This window comes from Neopelma chrysocephalum, unplaced genomic scaffold (assembly GCF_003984885.1).
Source record: "Neopelma chrysocephalum unplaced genomic scaffold, ASM398488v2 Primary Assembly neopelma1_44, whole genome shotgun sequence".
Lineage (NCBI taxonomy): Eukaryota > Metazoa > Chordata > Aves > Passeriformes > Pipridae > Neopelma > Neopelma chrysocephalum.
In genome coordinates, this window is record NW_020897703.1 from 14,231,641 (window position 1) to 14,248,871 (window position 17,231).

The 17,231-nt window shown below is 38.2% G+C and overlaps 2 protein-coding genes across 4 annotated transcripts in view; one reads left to right on the plus strand and one right to left on the minus strand.

Moving 5' to 3' along the window:
• METTL8 (methyltransferase like 8) overlaps window positions 1-17,231 on the plus strand; it is an 85,699-nt gene that overhangs the window by 11,732 nt on the left and 56,736 nt on the right. The window lies entirely within an intron of this gene.
• Window positions 10,487-17,231, minus strand: part of DCAF17 (DDB1 and CUL4 associated factor 17) — a 38,689-nt gene continuing 31,944 nt past the window's right edge. For both annotated transcript variants that reach the window (XM_027678578.1, XM_027678583.1), the window contains 3 exons: window positions 14,094-14,302; window positions 11,657-11,811; window positions 10,487-11,460 (listed from right to left, as the gene is read on the minus strand). In XM_027678578.1, the coding sequence (XP_027534379.1) occupies window positions 11,160-11,460; window positions 11,657-11,811; window positions 14,094-14,302 (665 nt within the window). In that variant the 3' untranslated portion in view covers window positions 10,487-11,159. The remainder of the gene's footprint in view (window positions 11,461-11,656; window positions 11,812-14,093; window positions 14,303-17,231) is intronic.

Here is a 17,231-nt window from a genome sequence, read left to right on the forward strand (position 1 = left end):
ACATTGCTTCCATTATAGTTGGACATTTGCATTAAACTACAAAGAGTTTCCTTCCTTATCTTGTTCCTGGCTTGAGACCAGTAGCTTTCTTGCTTTTTATTAGTTGCAGCATAACCTAAAATAGAGGCTGAATAAAGTAATTGACCAAGAATATAGCTTCAAATAATATTGTCTATGTGCCCCACTCTGTCTTTCCCTTTTCTGTCTCTCCCTAGGGGAAAAGCAGTTATCTTCCTTATGCTAAATCCAGTTTCTATCCACAGCAATCATGTAAATCTTGGCATCAGTCTCACAGCAGAATAGAAAGTCAAATCAGCAGGAAATTTCCCCATAAGAGCAACAGGCAGCCCCAGGAGGAAGAAAAAAAAAAACACAACAAAAATATCCTCTCAAACTCTTCCATTTATTTCCTTTCAAAAATACGAGTTCTCTCATTAGAAACACTTCAGGTTTTCTTGTATTTTTAAAGATAATATGCCTTCAAAGAATAACAACTCATTGTTCAGCAAGCCTGCCAGCCTTTCAAAGCTTCTTTCTGAATAAACAAATTTATAATGAGAACAGACTGAAGTTTCTGCTTCTCCTACTGTTTTACATAGAGGCTACACAAGCTGTCTTCTCTCAAAATGAGTCAGACCTTAAATTATAAAGTAACTAAAAATTGTTAGATGTAGCTGGTGGGATGGATTTTATATCTTTTACATACAGACTGACTCTAAAGCAACAAAAATATTTTTAATTGAAAATTCAAAATGTTAGAGCAAAACCTCAAGATATTTTTTATTATTACAGTCCTAAATGTTAAAAAATATTATTTGTAATTTGATTAGGGATGTTTTAAATGTTTAGAGATAGGCAAAGGAAGACTAAGTGTAATACAAATAACTATCATATAAACATATCGATAACATAATAAAACTAAACGTGTGGTTTGTAATATAATTTGAGTTTGTACATATTGGACTGATGTACAAAATGTCTTTTATCCAGTTATTACATTCCACAAGAGCTGATTTCACTTCAGAGTGAATTAGTCCTTTAAGGCATTAGGAGGAATTGTCTTGCTCATACTAAACTGAGTTACCCTCCCAAAAATGAGAGATTAGTTACTAGGGTTATAAACCAGAGAAAACATATCCAGAGATATAAAGATTTCATTTGTTAGAGCAGAGATTCAGGGTATACAAATATAGGAATAAAATGTCCTTAGAAGAAATGGAGAAAGGAATATGGAATAAGAAGGAAATGTTAATTAGTGAATGGAGCACATGTAACTCAGTAGCTTGGAAAGCATAATGTTAGTAAGTACAAAATAATGTGAAAGAAATGTGAAAAAAATGTCAACTCTCACAGGATTGTAGTCACCTCTTCACTTAGTAAGAAGACCTGGGGGTCGCTGTGGAGATCTCAAACCGTGTGTAGATTCCTTGATAGAGCTTCCTATAGTTGGTACCTGAGTAGCAATTGAAAATAAGAAAGAGGTTCAAACAGAGTACACAAGACTCCCCGATGACTGGAGTAGGCTTGCAAAGGAAGAAATCAAAAGCAACACTCTATGTGATTCTGTGCCAGAATATTTGACTTCTTACTAAAAGCAGGTACAAATGCAGTACAGGTACAGTCAGAGACTGGAATAACAGTAAAGTCTACTGTCTCTGAAGTCAACTAAAATCACTGGGAGCAATTCTTACTTAAAGATACTTTTCTTCGAAGTGGAGTAACACTACTGGGGGGGATTTGAACAGCTGTTGATGTGTCAGTGGCTGACTGCCTGTACTGCCCGTGAATTTTATGTCATTTATTTGAGGATCGGATAGCAGTGCTTAGGTCTGTATGCAAACTCAGATAGTGCTTATGGTTGTACACTTACAATCTCATGGATAGGCAAATTCTTCCCAGGCTTTTGCAGTGCCATTGCCAGGGTCCCACTGCTTGGTAGCCGAGAAGAGTTCATCCAAATCCATGCATAACAGTGCCTTCTTTGCAGGGCTGCAGTTGTTATTTCCAGTCACCAGCTGTATAGTTATCAATACATTTTGAAAGCTGCTGAGGTTCTGTTTTGCAAGGCCCTTGCAACTTCTTACAGTGTGCAATAAAGTGAGGACAAGATTTATCTCTCATTTTACGTTGCTACAGATTTTAAGCATACTTTTCAACATGGAAATGTATATTTGCAGATGCTACTCTTATTAGATATGGAGACCTGTGAAGTGATGGTATTGTTTTGTATCATTGTAAATGCAGGAAAAAAATTGCTTTATGGACTAACTGTCCAGCAAACAGTTCACTCCATGCACCTCATCTGTGATTTGTAGATTATAACTAAAATGTAATTTTGAAGCTTTTTAAGCACAGTATTTCCATAAAACAATAGGAAGAGAAGAAATAGTTATAAATGGAGAAGCCACGGCATGTCTATAGCAAATACTCAATTTCTGAGTACAGGCTGAATATGTCAGGGAGCAATGAGGGCTGGCTGGGAGCGGGGCAGGCATGGAAATGGCAACCAGGTTCAACTGCTGAGGCAGGTCGACAGTCATGCTGGAAAGTCAATCCACAGGTCATAACCCAACCTATTGGGGGTCAGAGTCCTGTGCTCACTGAGCAGGACGTTGGTGATGGGGTCAGGCAGAAATCAGGCCAGGAAGTCAGGTCCAAGGGGGCACAGGCAAGCCCCAAAGCACCCAGACTGAGCTTAATTAGAGCCCTTGGATTTGTGGGCAGGCATGTGGGGGTGAGGGTACCAGGTGAGGCTGGTCAGGGCCACTAAGGCCTATTAGTGTGTTCAGGGCCCTGACAATTTTAACATTACACAAAATGCAGTCTTGCATTTGGAACAGACGAAAATGTTCAAATTCCTCATTACAGATGCAGTAATCAAAGTAATGAACAACCATGTAAATTTGTAAATTTTCTTCTATTTTTAATCCTGTTCTCTATATCTGTTCAGAAACTGGAGCCAGACAGTATTAGTACTCCCATTGCCACAGTGATCTATGAGCTATCCCTTAACTGCAACAGCAATTGCTGTTTTCAACAAAAGGATCAAGCACTAGGATTGCTAGGATATTTTAACCTAGTATTTCTAGCAGATCCAATAGTCATAGTAATAATGAGAATAATGTTCTGGAGAATCAGAATTACACTGAATTTTGCCACTTTGTTGACCTAAACACAAATAGCAAGCTTTGTGAAAAACCACAGTGCCCTGTACAGTAGTACTCCACTGTTACTAACACTATGAAACTGCTGCCATAGTTAGCTATAGGAGACAAAATATCTTCCAGTGTAGCCTGAGAGAACAGATAACCAAGTAAGATCAAGTGATAGCACTACCATACCATGTGCAAAATAGCTCTCAGTAGTACTGAAACTAGTATATTCAGTGGAATATATCAGAAAACAAGTCAATATCCACAACGGGAGTAAATGAGGAACGGAAGCTGTCAGCGCGTATCAGAGGGCAGAACTGTAGTTTTCCATTATTTGAAATTGGCACTAGTGTTCTCTTTTTCAGGATCAAATTTTATGTGAGACTGCAAGATCAAATGGCAAAAGTACTGGAAGTTCCTGTTTGTTTTCTAATTCTTGCTACCTTCATATCTTATATGTGAGCTTATTTCTAATCTGTTATATTCTTTTTTTGAGTCTTTTAACCAAACTTGTATTTACACAGAAGTTACAAACAGGAATTTAAGAGCTCTGAGGTGGAGCGCAATAAAGAACAATTTCCAACATCAAGGATGAAGAAATACTGTATTTTAAGTTTTAAGAATAGAAAAGTAAATATATAAATTCTGTGTGTTCTATGTCTACTAACTTTGTAATTCTATTTTGAGACAGATGACTTATCATATTATATCATCTAAAGCAGTGCTAGAATTGCATCTGACTCCCAAGGGCCATTTTGGTAGTGCTTGCCACCTAGTGGATTACTGCTTGTGTATATGAGGATCATCTGCCACAAAAATATTTGAAAATCATGCTATTAATCGCACTATTTAATAGTATCCTGGAGAATTTGAGTACTACTAGGTGGTTTTTTTTTGTTGTTGTTGGAATGAAATGCTAGTGAAAATTGAAATAGAAATTGCAAACATTTTCATAACTTTTATCCATTTTCTGATAGCTGTATTTATAGCTATGGTGTGACTTGATGACAAGAAATTGGAATTTGAGACCCAGTGAGTAGTCAGTATATGTGGCCATGGACTCAACTGTAAACTCAAGCCCCAAACTAACACTCTCTTATGACTACAGTTGGTGAACATAAGTGAGCTCACTGAAATTTATACCAGTTTTTTCTACTTCTTCTGTAAGAATTAACAGAAGAATGTGGCCTTGTCATTTTTTAGACTTCTGGTATGTGTCCAGTAGTAACTGGATTTTCTCAACTTTACCTCTTATGTTAGCCAAATTGCTTGGAATTGTTGTCATCCATTTTGTTCATCCGGACTTGAGTTTCTACCTCTGTAATAATTTACCTTTCACTACTGCCCACTAGTCTTACAGAGCAAAAGTGTTACTCACACCATAGCACAATGCAAAAATCTGTACGTAAATTGCGAAGTTTTATCAACTACTTACAAAACCCACTTCTCCATACAAATGCAGCCCTCCTGCCAAAATTTGAGTCCCCTCTTTCAATTTTGAATACAATTGAGCTTTTATTGAATTTTGTAGTAATCAATGTATTTAAAGAACATGGACTATTTTACCAGAATTTTTCCCAACACATCCAGCCTACAGGTGACAGTTAAGGGAAGTTGTCAGCAATAGGGAATTGTCAGGTTTGAATGCAGTAGGTTTTCTACTGATGTTTGTAATAGTATTTTCTACTATTCCATGATGATGACAATGTTGGAAAGTATTTGCCAACAGCTGTATGGTATTCCAGAATATTCAGTTTATGCTTTTCACTTTTAGAAGAGTTTCCTTAATCTTACTGAGCTTCAGAACATACCTTAATTCTTACTTGTCATAGATATGTTCATACAGATGTTTTTACCATTTATAGCATTTTATGATCAATAACCTACTTATAAGTAACTTGATATGCAGATGTAAAATTGGGTCAGAAGATTCCATGGGGTCTGTGTTTAGTCTGGCTGTTACTTATCTGAGGGTATTTGGATCTTACAGTGCATCATGTGACCATCATATATCAGAATTCATGATATATACCCCTACTTGCTATGGCAATGTCATGACAGGATAGTTTTGGTTTGGGTTTTCCCCCCCTCTAACAACTGCTATGAGGAATTTCTATTCTGATCATAAGGTGAAATACAGATTGTTTATACAGTGAATTCCTTCACTTTCCATTAAATACTGATTATCTTTCTACTAGCACTACATAACAGGACATAAATTTCATCAGAAAGATCATCATAAATACTTGAAATTAAGAAGTATTTAAGAAACTTTGTACAATTATCGTCCTGTTTTCAAAAAGTAGTTTAGGAATAATTTGGTCTTTATCCAAATTTAGAAAGTTGTATTTTAGTACCTTAATAAAAATCTGTACTCAATATCATAAGCTTGAAAAGTCATTTTTATTAACATATAAAAAAGAATAAGGAAAATAGACATTGTAATTAAACACATGCTTTCATCTATAAATAAGTACCTTGGGTAACAGAACAATAAAATATTTTTTTAAGTTCTTGTGAACAGTTAGAAACAGAGGAAGGAATTTTCTGAAATAAAAGCAAAAGAAAGACATCTGAAATAGAAAATATTTGGCAATATCTCTTAATCACTCAATAAAATATCCATGTAAACAAATAATTCATATATACAATATTACATGCAATATTCTTGGTTACATGTAGTAACAGCATACATGTAATTACTGTACATTCAGTTCTAAAATCTGATTTGCATCATCATTTCTCAGTTTCATTAATGTTATAAAAAACACTGTTCTGCTTCTGTGCGCAGTACTGCATGACAGCATGTAAATACATTAATTTTTTTTTCCAGGTATCTTAAAAAGATAGCACTTTGAATGTTAGGTTTTGTAACTTCCTATGTTTTTGTAGGAATCCAAGCTTGGAATATAAACTCCACAATCATCTCACTGTAAAAACAACAATGTAGCAGATTTATAAACATGTAGAAAAATCCTGATAAAAAAGCTACAGTTCTACCTTCCATTTATGTATTTGAAAATACACTTTATTTCCTATGTTGCTACTGTTACTTGTAAATACAGGCAAGAAAAGTTGCAGGAAAGAAAGTTAATGGAAGGCCACTTTGAGAAGCAGATTTAGGACGATTACTCTCCAAAGGTCTATGTATTTTAATTTAGTAGTTGAACTAATCTCATATTCTGCAAGGATACTTAAAGACCTTTTTAATCAGTTTAGAATGAAGCCAAAAGTATATTTGGTCAGTCTTAAACTGCATGCACCAAGGTTGATCAAGGTTTAGGAGCTCACAGCTACTGCATCTCATGGGGACGTCCCACAGACAGTAGCCAGAAGCCCACAGTTCATGCACATGAGATATGACTGATTATCATAATTTCCCCAAATGGAATCTTTCAGCTTCCACTGAGTTTCTGCTATTGTGTTTAACCTCTACGTTGAAAAAACAAAAATATGTTCTGGCAAGCTACCCTCAAACAGTTCCTAATCCTCGATTTTCAATTAGTTTTATACCATCAGAATAGAGAAGTAAAGAAATGCCACCATTCTTTTTTCAGGTATCCTTCCCTTTAGAATAAAAGGTAAAACAGAAGGCATACTGGTTACTATAGCTTAAATTTAACAGATAGAACCAATCACCTAAAAGCTGTTTGTTTCAATACATCCAAGTCAGTGCTGTAACAAAAGAAGTCACAGATTTTGTGGGGCTTTTCCCAGTATACTGTACAGGTAATTTCTTCCAGAGCAATCCTTAGGGAACTGACTACCTTCCATACAAACATACGCTTGTATTAGATGACCTAGTACTGTGCAAGGATTGAATGAGCTCATTTTCACAGGTGGATGAGACACAGTAACAGGCTGATACACAAGTTACAATGCTGTTGCCTGGGTGAGTGCAGTATACAATGCTGCATAGTAAATTACTACAACAGGCGAGTTCATTTATTCACTTCCCCTGTCATACTTCACTGTTTGACTGACTGCACATAGCTGCAGTCTGGGAGCTGCTTTACGCTGATGACACTGCCCTTGTCGCCCACACAGAAGCAGCTCTGCAGCGTTTAACATCCTGCTTTGCAGACGCTGCTGAGCTCTTTGGGCTGGAAGTCAGCTTAAAGAAGAAGAAGCACCTCAGGAAGTCTTCCATCATCCCCATATCACCACTGGTGAATCAGAGCTCAAATCAGTCCAGCGGTTTAATTACCTAGGCAGCCTCATCTCCTCGGATGGTAAGATTGACGGAGAGATAGACAACAGGTTAGCAAAGGCATATGATTTTCGAGCCTAGTTTGAAGATTTGCCTGGAATCTGTCTCTCACTGTGGCTGATTGGAGATTGTTAACTTGGAGTCTCCTCCTTGGGATACTGCCCCTTTTAGGTTTGAACTTAAGATTGAAGTCAAGTTTACAGCGCACAAGCCGATGGTCTGTTTGGCATTCTGCACTGGGCATCACGCGGGTATGGTGGACATCGTGGACATCTCTCCGTCGCACCAAGATATAATCGATGAGGTGCCAATGCTTAGATCTAGGATGCATCCAGGTTGTCTTCAGACTATTTTTCTGCTGAAAGATAGTATTAGTGATGGTAAGCTGTTGCTCCGCACAGAATTCTAGCAGAAGGCAACCATTATCGTTGCAGTTTCCAACACCATGCTTGCCTAATACTCCTTTCCAGGGTTCAAAGTTCTTTCCTACTCTGGCGTTGAAATCACCAAGGATAATGATCTTATCATCTGCAGGAACCTTTTGGGTAAGGCAGCGCAGGTCAGTGTAAAATTTATCTTTTTCGGTAGGGTCAGCTTGGAGAGTTGGAGTATATATACTAAAGAGGACGACGTTGCTTGTTGTGTAGTGGAAGGCGTAGGGAGATAATGCGGTCAGAGTGACCTGTCAGCAGATTTTCGAGTTTAGGAACAATAGAGTTTTTAATCATGAAGCCAACTCCTGAAAGATGCCTTTTGGTTCTGGGTTTACCTGACCAAAAGAGTGTGTAACCAGCACCATGTTCTCTAAGGCCACCTTCCTCGTGGAGACGAACTTCACTGAGAGCAGCGATGTCGATGTTGAGACATGATGGTTCGTGGGCAATTAGGGCAGACCAACGCTCAGGGCCTCCACTATTCGCAGAATCAAGCATGGTTGTGATGTTCCAGCATGCCAGAGTCAGTTTGGGTACACCTTTGGAGGCAGGTATATGCCTTTGTCTCTTGATCTTTGTGTGACCGCATTAGAAGAAGATGCCCGTTGGCCGCGGTTAACCAACCAGGTGAAGGGGGAGATGAGCTTTGGTTAGGCCACCTTTTCTAAGCCCCTCTCCGAGTGAAGCAAGCAGCGCTCTCCTTGAAAAAGGCTGCTTGGTCATTCAGGATGCTGCCGAAAGAGACTGTCATCTCCGGGGTCAGTCTCTAGCGACCAATGTCCTGAACCGCCTGCATGCAGGGTTGGGTCTGCAGCTTCCAGTGCCCCTTATCACCTGCCGTTTCGACCCTCGCCCATCGCTACAGGGCTTTACAAATGTGGATATCACCCTCTAGCCTGCGCAATGGATTTTTTAGGTGAGATGCAGTATGCGCAGAACTGGACCCACCCTTTAATCCTAAGGTTCATCTGCCAGGGCCGAGTGAGCTTGGACGGTGGCAGCAAGGTCCTCAGGACCTAGGTTTGATTAGAGTGTCCTTCTCTTAGCTGGATGGCCTTACAGGGCTAAGCAAGCTCCATCTGCCTGGGTTTGGAATTAGAGTTGTCCTTCTCCTAGGATGACTGGCAGAAGGCTAATGAGCTCATCCTGCCCATGGACATATTTTATCTGACCCTTCGTTTTGGACCTATCTGGCATGGGAGACCCTGCTGAAGGCATGTACCATCGCCAGCATAGCTCGCCACTGCATAGGAGTACACAGGCTTCTTTCCCACTCAAAACGGTTAGGGCAAGCCTTTCACTCCCTACTTTTCTGCCACCCATCTATACTCAAACGCAGGGAAATACCCAGGAACATCCTTTTGTCCTGACCACCCTTTCGGGACACAATAAATAAATTCAAAACAAACTGAACCTGGGCAGTAGCTGCAGGTGAACCAAAAACAAATCGTTCTGGCTCCCGCACCCACCCGGGGCTTGAGTATCTCCCATGGCCCCAGCCTGGCCAAAACCCCCCAACCTCCAGAAGAACCCACTATCCACCCTGGCCTTATCCTCCCCCACCATGTTACCACAGATCTTCCCTCACACTGCTCTCCTGCGACACTCCATACAGGGCTGCCCCACCCGCCCTCCCGCCGGTCTGAGGATCCCCAGGGCCCGCCCGACACCCTTCCCCTCCCCTAAATTGGACAGGCAAACCTCTGTGCGCTCTGTAGTTCTTCCTCTCCTTTCCCACAAGGGCACAATCCACCCCGGCAGCCGCGCGGGTGCGGCGCAGGCTGGAGGCCAGCATATGGTGGCGTTTGTCCTTGTTAGTATAGTGGTGAATAATCCTGCCTGTCACGTGGGAGACCGGGGTTCGATTCCCCAACGGGGAGGTTCTCCTAATACAACACTGAACTACAAAAATGGCATATTTGTTGAGGTTTATTGTGTTTAAACATTTTTAAAAGCTGAAGTAGATAAAAATTTATGTAGTATTTAAAAAATTAGGAAATTATATGCTGTCTGAAACTGTCTTTATTCCAACATGAACAAATTTGGACTTGTAGTGGGCTCTGCAGCTTTTACAAGAGATTATAATAGAAAGGCTCATCATTTTTGACGTGCAATCAAAATAATCTACTATACTTATTCTTCTATAGTAGTAAAAATATAAATATTGTTTATATCTGTGAAATTAATGAATGAGCATAATACATTAATATTTCAATTATTAGAAAGAGCTATAAGAGTAAAGTGCCAGTAGAGACTCAAACTGCATTATTTAACACTCCAAATTAAAAAGTCATAGAGTTTAGATAGTTTGCTTATAAAGTATGTCTTCATGCCTGTGACAATAACGATTGTATCAGTGTGGAGATACCCAAATTGGCTTTCGGTTAATAGGTAACACTTCAATCAAATCAACAAAGCTCAGCTGTTTCTTTGAGAAAGCATTTCTTACTTCAGGCTCCTTTTTTTCTGACAGACTGATAGTAGTCTTTTCTGGTTTCTAACCTAATTCCTAGTCTAGTGCCATAAATCAACAGAACTTGATAGTAAAATGCTGCCTTCTGGGATAAAAGCAGGACTTGGTTTAAGTGATATATCTTTTTATAAGTGTGTTTCTATAGCTTTTCAAATAAGACAAATTCTGCATTCGGATTTTGCGTTTCCTTAGATTTCAGTAATGATTGCACATAATCCAACAGATACATTCTGATTTAGAAAAAAAATAACCTACAAGTTTGTAAAGGAAACATAACATTTTATGAAGTTATCAAGCAAACTTTTAATTTCTTGTTTTGAATTAAAAATTTTAGACTAAAATTGGAGTCATTTTTATGGAGCAACTCTTCAAGGTGCTGAATGACCTCAAATCCTATAGATCTCAGCAGCTGGTGAAGGGGTTAATCAGCCAGAGAAATCACAGCTCTAAAAAACTGAACGTTACCAGAAAGTTTATGTGTGAACAACTAAATTCTTCTGTCTAGTATACTGCATGACTGAGTCATAACCTGCAAAATCACTCAGAGCAAAATTTAGTCTCAATCTTGTTAATTTTTCATGGCTATAAGTGATATAAGCATAAAATTAAGAAATTATGTGGAAAACATTTTTCAATTATGTGCTTTTCCCATTGTGATGTCATTCATGCTCTCGTTTTTTAAATGAGAACTGAGCAGGAACCAGTATAATATGTTTGGGACTTACTGGAATTTAAACTCATATGCAGAAAACTTGAGTCTCTTTGAGCAAGCTATAATGAAAATAACCCCCCAACATATTTTTATATCAAAATAACTATTAGAAGGAACCCCACCAGGGGGAGGGGCAGAATTTGGCAGTATAATAGTACTTTTATTCTGTGTATTTTCTTTACATGGTTGATCTTTGGCCTGCTTCATCAAATTTGAGGTTTTGTTTTCTGGCTGCTTCACTATTGATCCTCAGATCAGATTTATCTGCATTACTACTACTTGTCATTGTGGATTCCACCTCTGTGCCTTCAGGAGTCCCTCCAATGGGCCGCAGGACTTTAGTGTTCTCTTCTACGGGGCGCTTCCAATGGGGCCTGGTTGCCATCCACAAAATAAGTAAACCAAATACGACAAGCAAAAGACCAAGACAGTTGACAAAAGTTGCTTCTGGTGGGGATCCACTGTATCCAGGATCTCTCCTTTGAAAGGGGAAAGAGAAAGAAAAAGTCAGAAAAGATTGTTTTAAAGACAATCCTGGTCTAAAACCAGTAGTCTCCTGCAGGGTAGTCTTTTTAAAACAAAACAATGTCACAATACTAGATGATTATTATTCTGTGCAAACAGAAGTATAGTTTCCAATTAATAACTTCAAAAACAAGTGGAAAAAATACTTACAATGAAAATATAAGCTTTTCTGTGATTCCCATGAGAGCGGTTGCAATCACTGTTGCAAAGATGGTAAGACCCGCATAAACGTGTATTGGCATGAGAACTGCTCGGAGATAAACTGGAGCAAAAGGGAGCAGAAAGACAGCAAAACCCAAGAAGAGCTAAACACAAAACAGATTTATAGTTAAAGTTATATAGAAAACAAGATGCACTTCTCAAGCAAAATAAAAATAATCGTAAAAATTCCATTCTCAGATGTCTTCAGGTAAAAATTTGAAAAGAATTGGCATTTCTATTTTTGAATGTGTTTCCCTTCAAAACCAAAGCAAAATTCTGGATTAGCACTTAGGAAGCAGACATCAAATATTTTAAAAATAATCCTACTTAATACCAGTGTCCAAACTAACAGGTAATGCTAAAACTGCAACCAAACTAAGTACTGAAAACACAAGTTTTCAGTGTCACTAATACAGTAATATCTTAAAGGTGTGAGTAGCTACTTGTTTACAGTCTCTTCAAGTCCTGTTCTCTGCTCCTGTTACAGATTTACACATAAATGAAGTTCAGAAGGCAGTCTAACCTTCTGACTTGAGTGGATTAAATAATTTTACTTTTTTAGAGTTTTAGTTAAATTAAACTACATATCTTCAGAAGGGGAATGGTCTCTCAATGTATCAATCAGATGGCATTTACAGAGAAGATGTGTATGGGTGGTGTCAAGTTATTGAGAGGAGATTAGTTCTCCCATTAGCACTATTTTCGTGATGGAAAATAATCCATCGCGTCACATGGTTGCAGTCACAGGCTTGCCCAGACATACTGAGGTTGCATCCCTTCTTTAGTTTGTTCTACCATTACTCAGCCCTGCTGCTAAATTAGAAATAGTGCATGAATTTGTATTTCATCTTGCTTTAACTTCCTGTCTTAATCCTTGTTTTGTCTTTTCATGACAGATTAAGGAGCCCGATACTTTCTCCCTGGGAATCTTTTTAATACACTGTAATCAAGTCATCTCTTAACCTTCCTTAGATTTGCTAAACAGTTAGAGCTTTTTAAATCTTGCACTGGAAGATAAAGTTTTTCCAACTCTCAAATTACCTTTTTTTTCCTGGTCATTCTTTTTATATTTAAAAAAAAATTATTCCATAGTATTTCATATTAGTTTTGCTAATGCCATATTTTTCTTATTGTCACAGCTTTGTGAGAAGTCATTTTGAGATTCATGTAATTTTTGAGTACTTTGTTCCAGAGACATTGTTTTCCAAGACACAGTCTCCATTTTAAATTTCTGCCCTATTCTTAAATTTATGTCTGTGTGCTATACTGTATTAACATACATTTGACATAAATACATTTACACTATTGTTCCTGGAGGCAGAGTATGTGAGCATAAGACTGACATGCCATTTCCCTGAAATAGCTGCATTATTAGGACAAAGATTTTTATAACATTGTTCCTTCTTATTCATACTCATTCCATTAACTTTTTCACCTATAGAGAATATACTCAACAATGCTGCAATATGCTTTCTAAGTGTTAAAAACACTATTTCAACACTATTTCCTGTAGCTCCTAGCCTGAGCAGTGAAGGATAAAAGTCCAGAACCCAAACCCCTCAGCTGAGGATTTTCTGTGCTTGATCACAGATAATGAAGTCTTTTTTCTTCTTGGTGTTTTGGCAAAAAAAAATATTTGAAAGAACAAAATAAATTTCCATAGTGTAATAACACAATATAGGGAGTTCAGAATGTATATGCAGAAACATCACATCTGTATGTGTACTGTAAATGTCAGGGCATGCCTGGTCCTCTTCTATGCCAAATGCAAAACATATTAAGTTAGCTCATTTTACATTATGATGACACTAATTCTCTGCCAGTAGGAGCAGTTAAAAGCATCTATCACAAACATCTATCAAAGTTTTGCTGATTCAGGAAAACTGCTTAGCCAGTAGTAGCTCATTCAGATGTTAGATCCTTTAGATCTCTACTGCTCCCTGCAGCACTTGTTCTGCTGATAAACAGAAGTCATGAGGCCAGAAAGTGACTACTTAAAATTATGACAGCTGAAAAAAAAGAAAAGCAGTTACTTCATTTGAGACTTCCTTAATAAAAGCTCTCACTGTATTTAAATGTGCTTCCAACAAACCAAATAACTTGTTTTAACTTCAGGAGTTAACAGAGCTTAGAAACACGCTACTGTGTAACTGTTTAGTAAATAAATGGCCACTATCCCAGCAAATAAACAAAATATGCTTTAAGATGCATTTTTCTTCAAAATCAAGGATCCAGTATTTGCACATTTACATGCTAATTTGCCAAATCACAGTGTAAAATGGCTATCCCAGTAGTTACGGTGTACTAGTGAGGGCCTATTGTGCCTAAATTACTTGAAACATTCCTCAAAGTTACAACCCATTTATAAATACAGTTAGATTCTGACCTGGAGAGAATAAAATATAACAGCAGTCAGCCCGATCCAGCTGTGCAGACTGTACATGTTAGCAATGTTCTGGGCATTGTGGTATTCAAACGCGGCTACCATAGCAACAATTGCAAGAATCATAGCTATGGTATTTAATCCAGCGTGTATGAACTTCATTAGAAGTTTGCTGCACTTCCAGGTCCAGGGCAATCTGTACACAATAATAGCTGAAGAAAGAACAGAAACAAGATTTTATGCCTTATAACTTCTCTCAGATGTTAAAAATTATGCATAATTCACATAGTTCCATTGTAAATTACAGCAAAATCCAACCTTTAGTCCTCTATAGAAGTCTATTAAAAGGCTTTTTCTCATACACATAGCATAGCATATTCCGAATATACAACTGAGGCTTAAATATAGCTTTTAGGGAGGCTTTTTCCTAATTAAAAAAACCCAAATTTAAGCATGTTTAAAACAAACAAACAAACAAACAAAAAAAAACAAACCAGTAAACAACTTGGTGTCATCTTTTCCTTAGTCGTTAAATTGATCTAACAGTGATTCTGCATAGGATTTTGATTTTTCTCCTACTAGTCAGATTGGAGGAATAGAGCCTGATTCTTCTATTTAGAATATCTCACTTGTTGAGAATGTGTGTCAGATTATTTTCTAATATTTATTCTCTTTGCCAACTTTGGATAATGCTATTCTCTAATTATGTAAATATTTATATGACTGTCTATTGCATTGATATAACAGATCTGCTTTAAATGGAAAAGTGCTCCTCAGCATAAGGGAATCATAACCTTACTTGTAAGAGACAAAAGCATTTGGCAAATACAACTCTTCCACTACTGGTAGATGAATGTAGGGGGGGGTTGCCTATACTTGCATTAATAACTGTAGCAGACAGTGTTTAGTCCAGTCTGAACAACACAACAATCCAGTGTGGGATCCAGTGATCCAACACCAGATGGTCCATAAGAATAACTTAGCCTAGAGCTGCTTCTTGACAAGTTTTCTTCAAGATCCCCCCTGCCCCTTCCCTGCCACAAATGTCCCCTGCCTGTAATATGACCCAGGTGCTTTCTACAGCGGATGGCAAACAGGCCAGATTAGATCAGTGAAGCCCCAGGTACATCTGATTACAAACTAGGTAGTAATTCTGGATGTGTGACACCACATAAGAATATTTAGATAAGAGGAGTCAAATATGTATGAGGACATGTGATAACCTGACCAATAAAAGCTAATGTCCACATCCATAATGTAATAATAATAATAAATGATTAATTCATTTCAAAGTTCTGTTTACACTTTTTTTTTTACTTGGATGCATGCCAGTAAATACAGTACTGCACTAAATAATTCTCAAAGAAAACACTATTAATGAGTCAAATTTGCAGACTATGATCAGATTTTAAATCAATGTATGCTTTTTTATGATAACATAATAGTGGAATGAAAGTGTCCCTTAAAATATTTAAATATATTCAGCACTTAGGCAGTTCTCAGCTTTCTACTTTAAAAAGCAACAGTAGTAAATCCTACAAAATCAGGAAGAGAGAGACCTTATCCCTTGTTTTAAGGAAGGTTTTACTGTCTTATGTAAGTATGACTCAGCACACCAAGCTTACAATCACTTCCAACAGTTTCCCAAAAGTTAAATGGTAATGTTAGAATCATAGAATCATAAAAGTTGGAAAAGACCTCTCAGACCATTGAGTTCAACCATTAACCTATCACTGCCATATTCACACTAAACCATATTCCTGAGCACCACATGTAGACGTTTTTTGAACACTTCCAGGGACAGTGATTCCACCACTTCGCTGGGCACTCTTCCAATACCTGACCACCCTCCAGTGAAGAAATTCTTCCAAGTATCCAGTCTGAATGGCACTGGTGCAACTGGCCATTTTCTCTTGTTAGTGGGAGATAAGATCAATCCCCACTAGCTACAATCTCCTTTCAGGTAGCTGTAGAGAATGATAAGGTCCTCCCTGAGCCTCCTTTTCTCCAGGCTAAATGACCCCAGCTCATTCAGCTGCTCATCAGATTTGTACTCCAGACCCTTTACCAAGCTCTGCTGCCCGTCTCTGGACTAGTTCCAGCACTTTGATGTCTGTCTTGAATTGAGGGGCCCAGAACTGAACACAGCACTCAAGGTGCAGTCTCACCAGTGCCCAGCAAAGGGGGAAAATCACTGCCCTGGTCCTGCTGGTCGCACTATTTCTGATATAGGCCAGGATTCTGTTGACCACCTTGGCCACCTGGGCACACTGCTGGCTCAGTTCAGCCAGCTGCCAATAATATCCTGCATTAGACTATTATTAAATCAACTTAGTGCTGATGATAATGATTTCTAATTTTGTAAAGCAGGTATGTCAAAGGGCCCCAAACAAGCCTCAACATCCCATGAGGATATTCCCAGTAAATCCTCCTTACCATATGGCCCACAGTATTGTCAATCATTTATAAAAAGTGCAGCAGAGTACTGGACTCTGTATGTCTTATAGAAAACTTCATGAGCATAGGTTTTCAGTCTTAGTTTTCAGTCTTTGATCTCAGGCAGTCAAGTCTGGGCTAAAATTTTTGTATAATATTTTTCTGGTTTCATCTAGTTGATTCAACTTCAAAAATCACTATCAAATTCACCAGTCCCTTGTCCACATAGTCTCAGATCTCCATCCGAGCCTTGAATTTTCTGGGCTGTTTCCCATAAATGATATGATAGAAAACCACGGAATACAGACTAATGGTCTGGACACTTGTTAACAACAGCATGCATTAGTATGTTACATGCCACAGCCCAGGACATAAGCAAGGTAGTACGATTTGGTTTAATCCTCTTTCTGTGAGAGCTATATGTGAAGCTACACATTGCAACTTCAGCAGATCTGACTGTTTATCAGTGTGAAAAGACACAGTCCTATTTCCCCATTACCTCTTCTGTGTGCTTTTCCCTGCCTTTCTCATAACTAGTGCTTTTTTGACTTGCCAGAGGAAACAAGACAATCTGGGGAACAAAGGGGAGAAAAGGAAGATTTGTCTTTCAGTAGTACAAGCTCTTAAAACTTACTCAGATGTGATGTGTAATTTCATCTCAAAATTAAAGCTTTGGTTAAAAGCACATACACAGTTACAGAATTT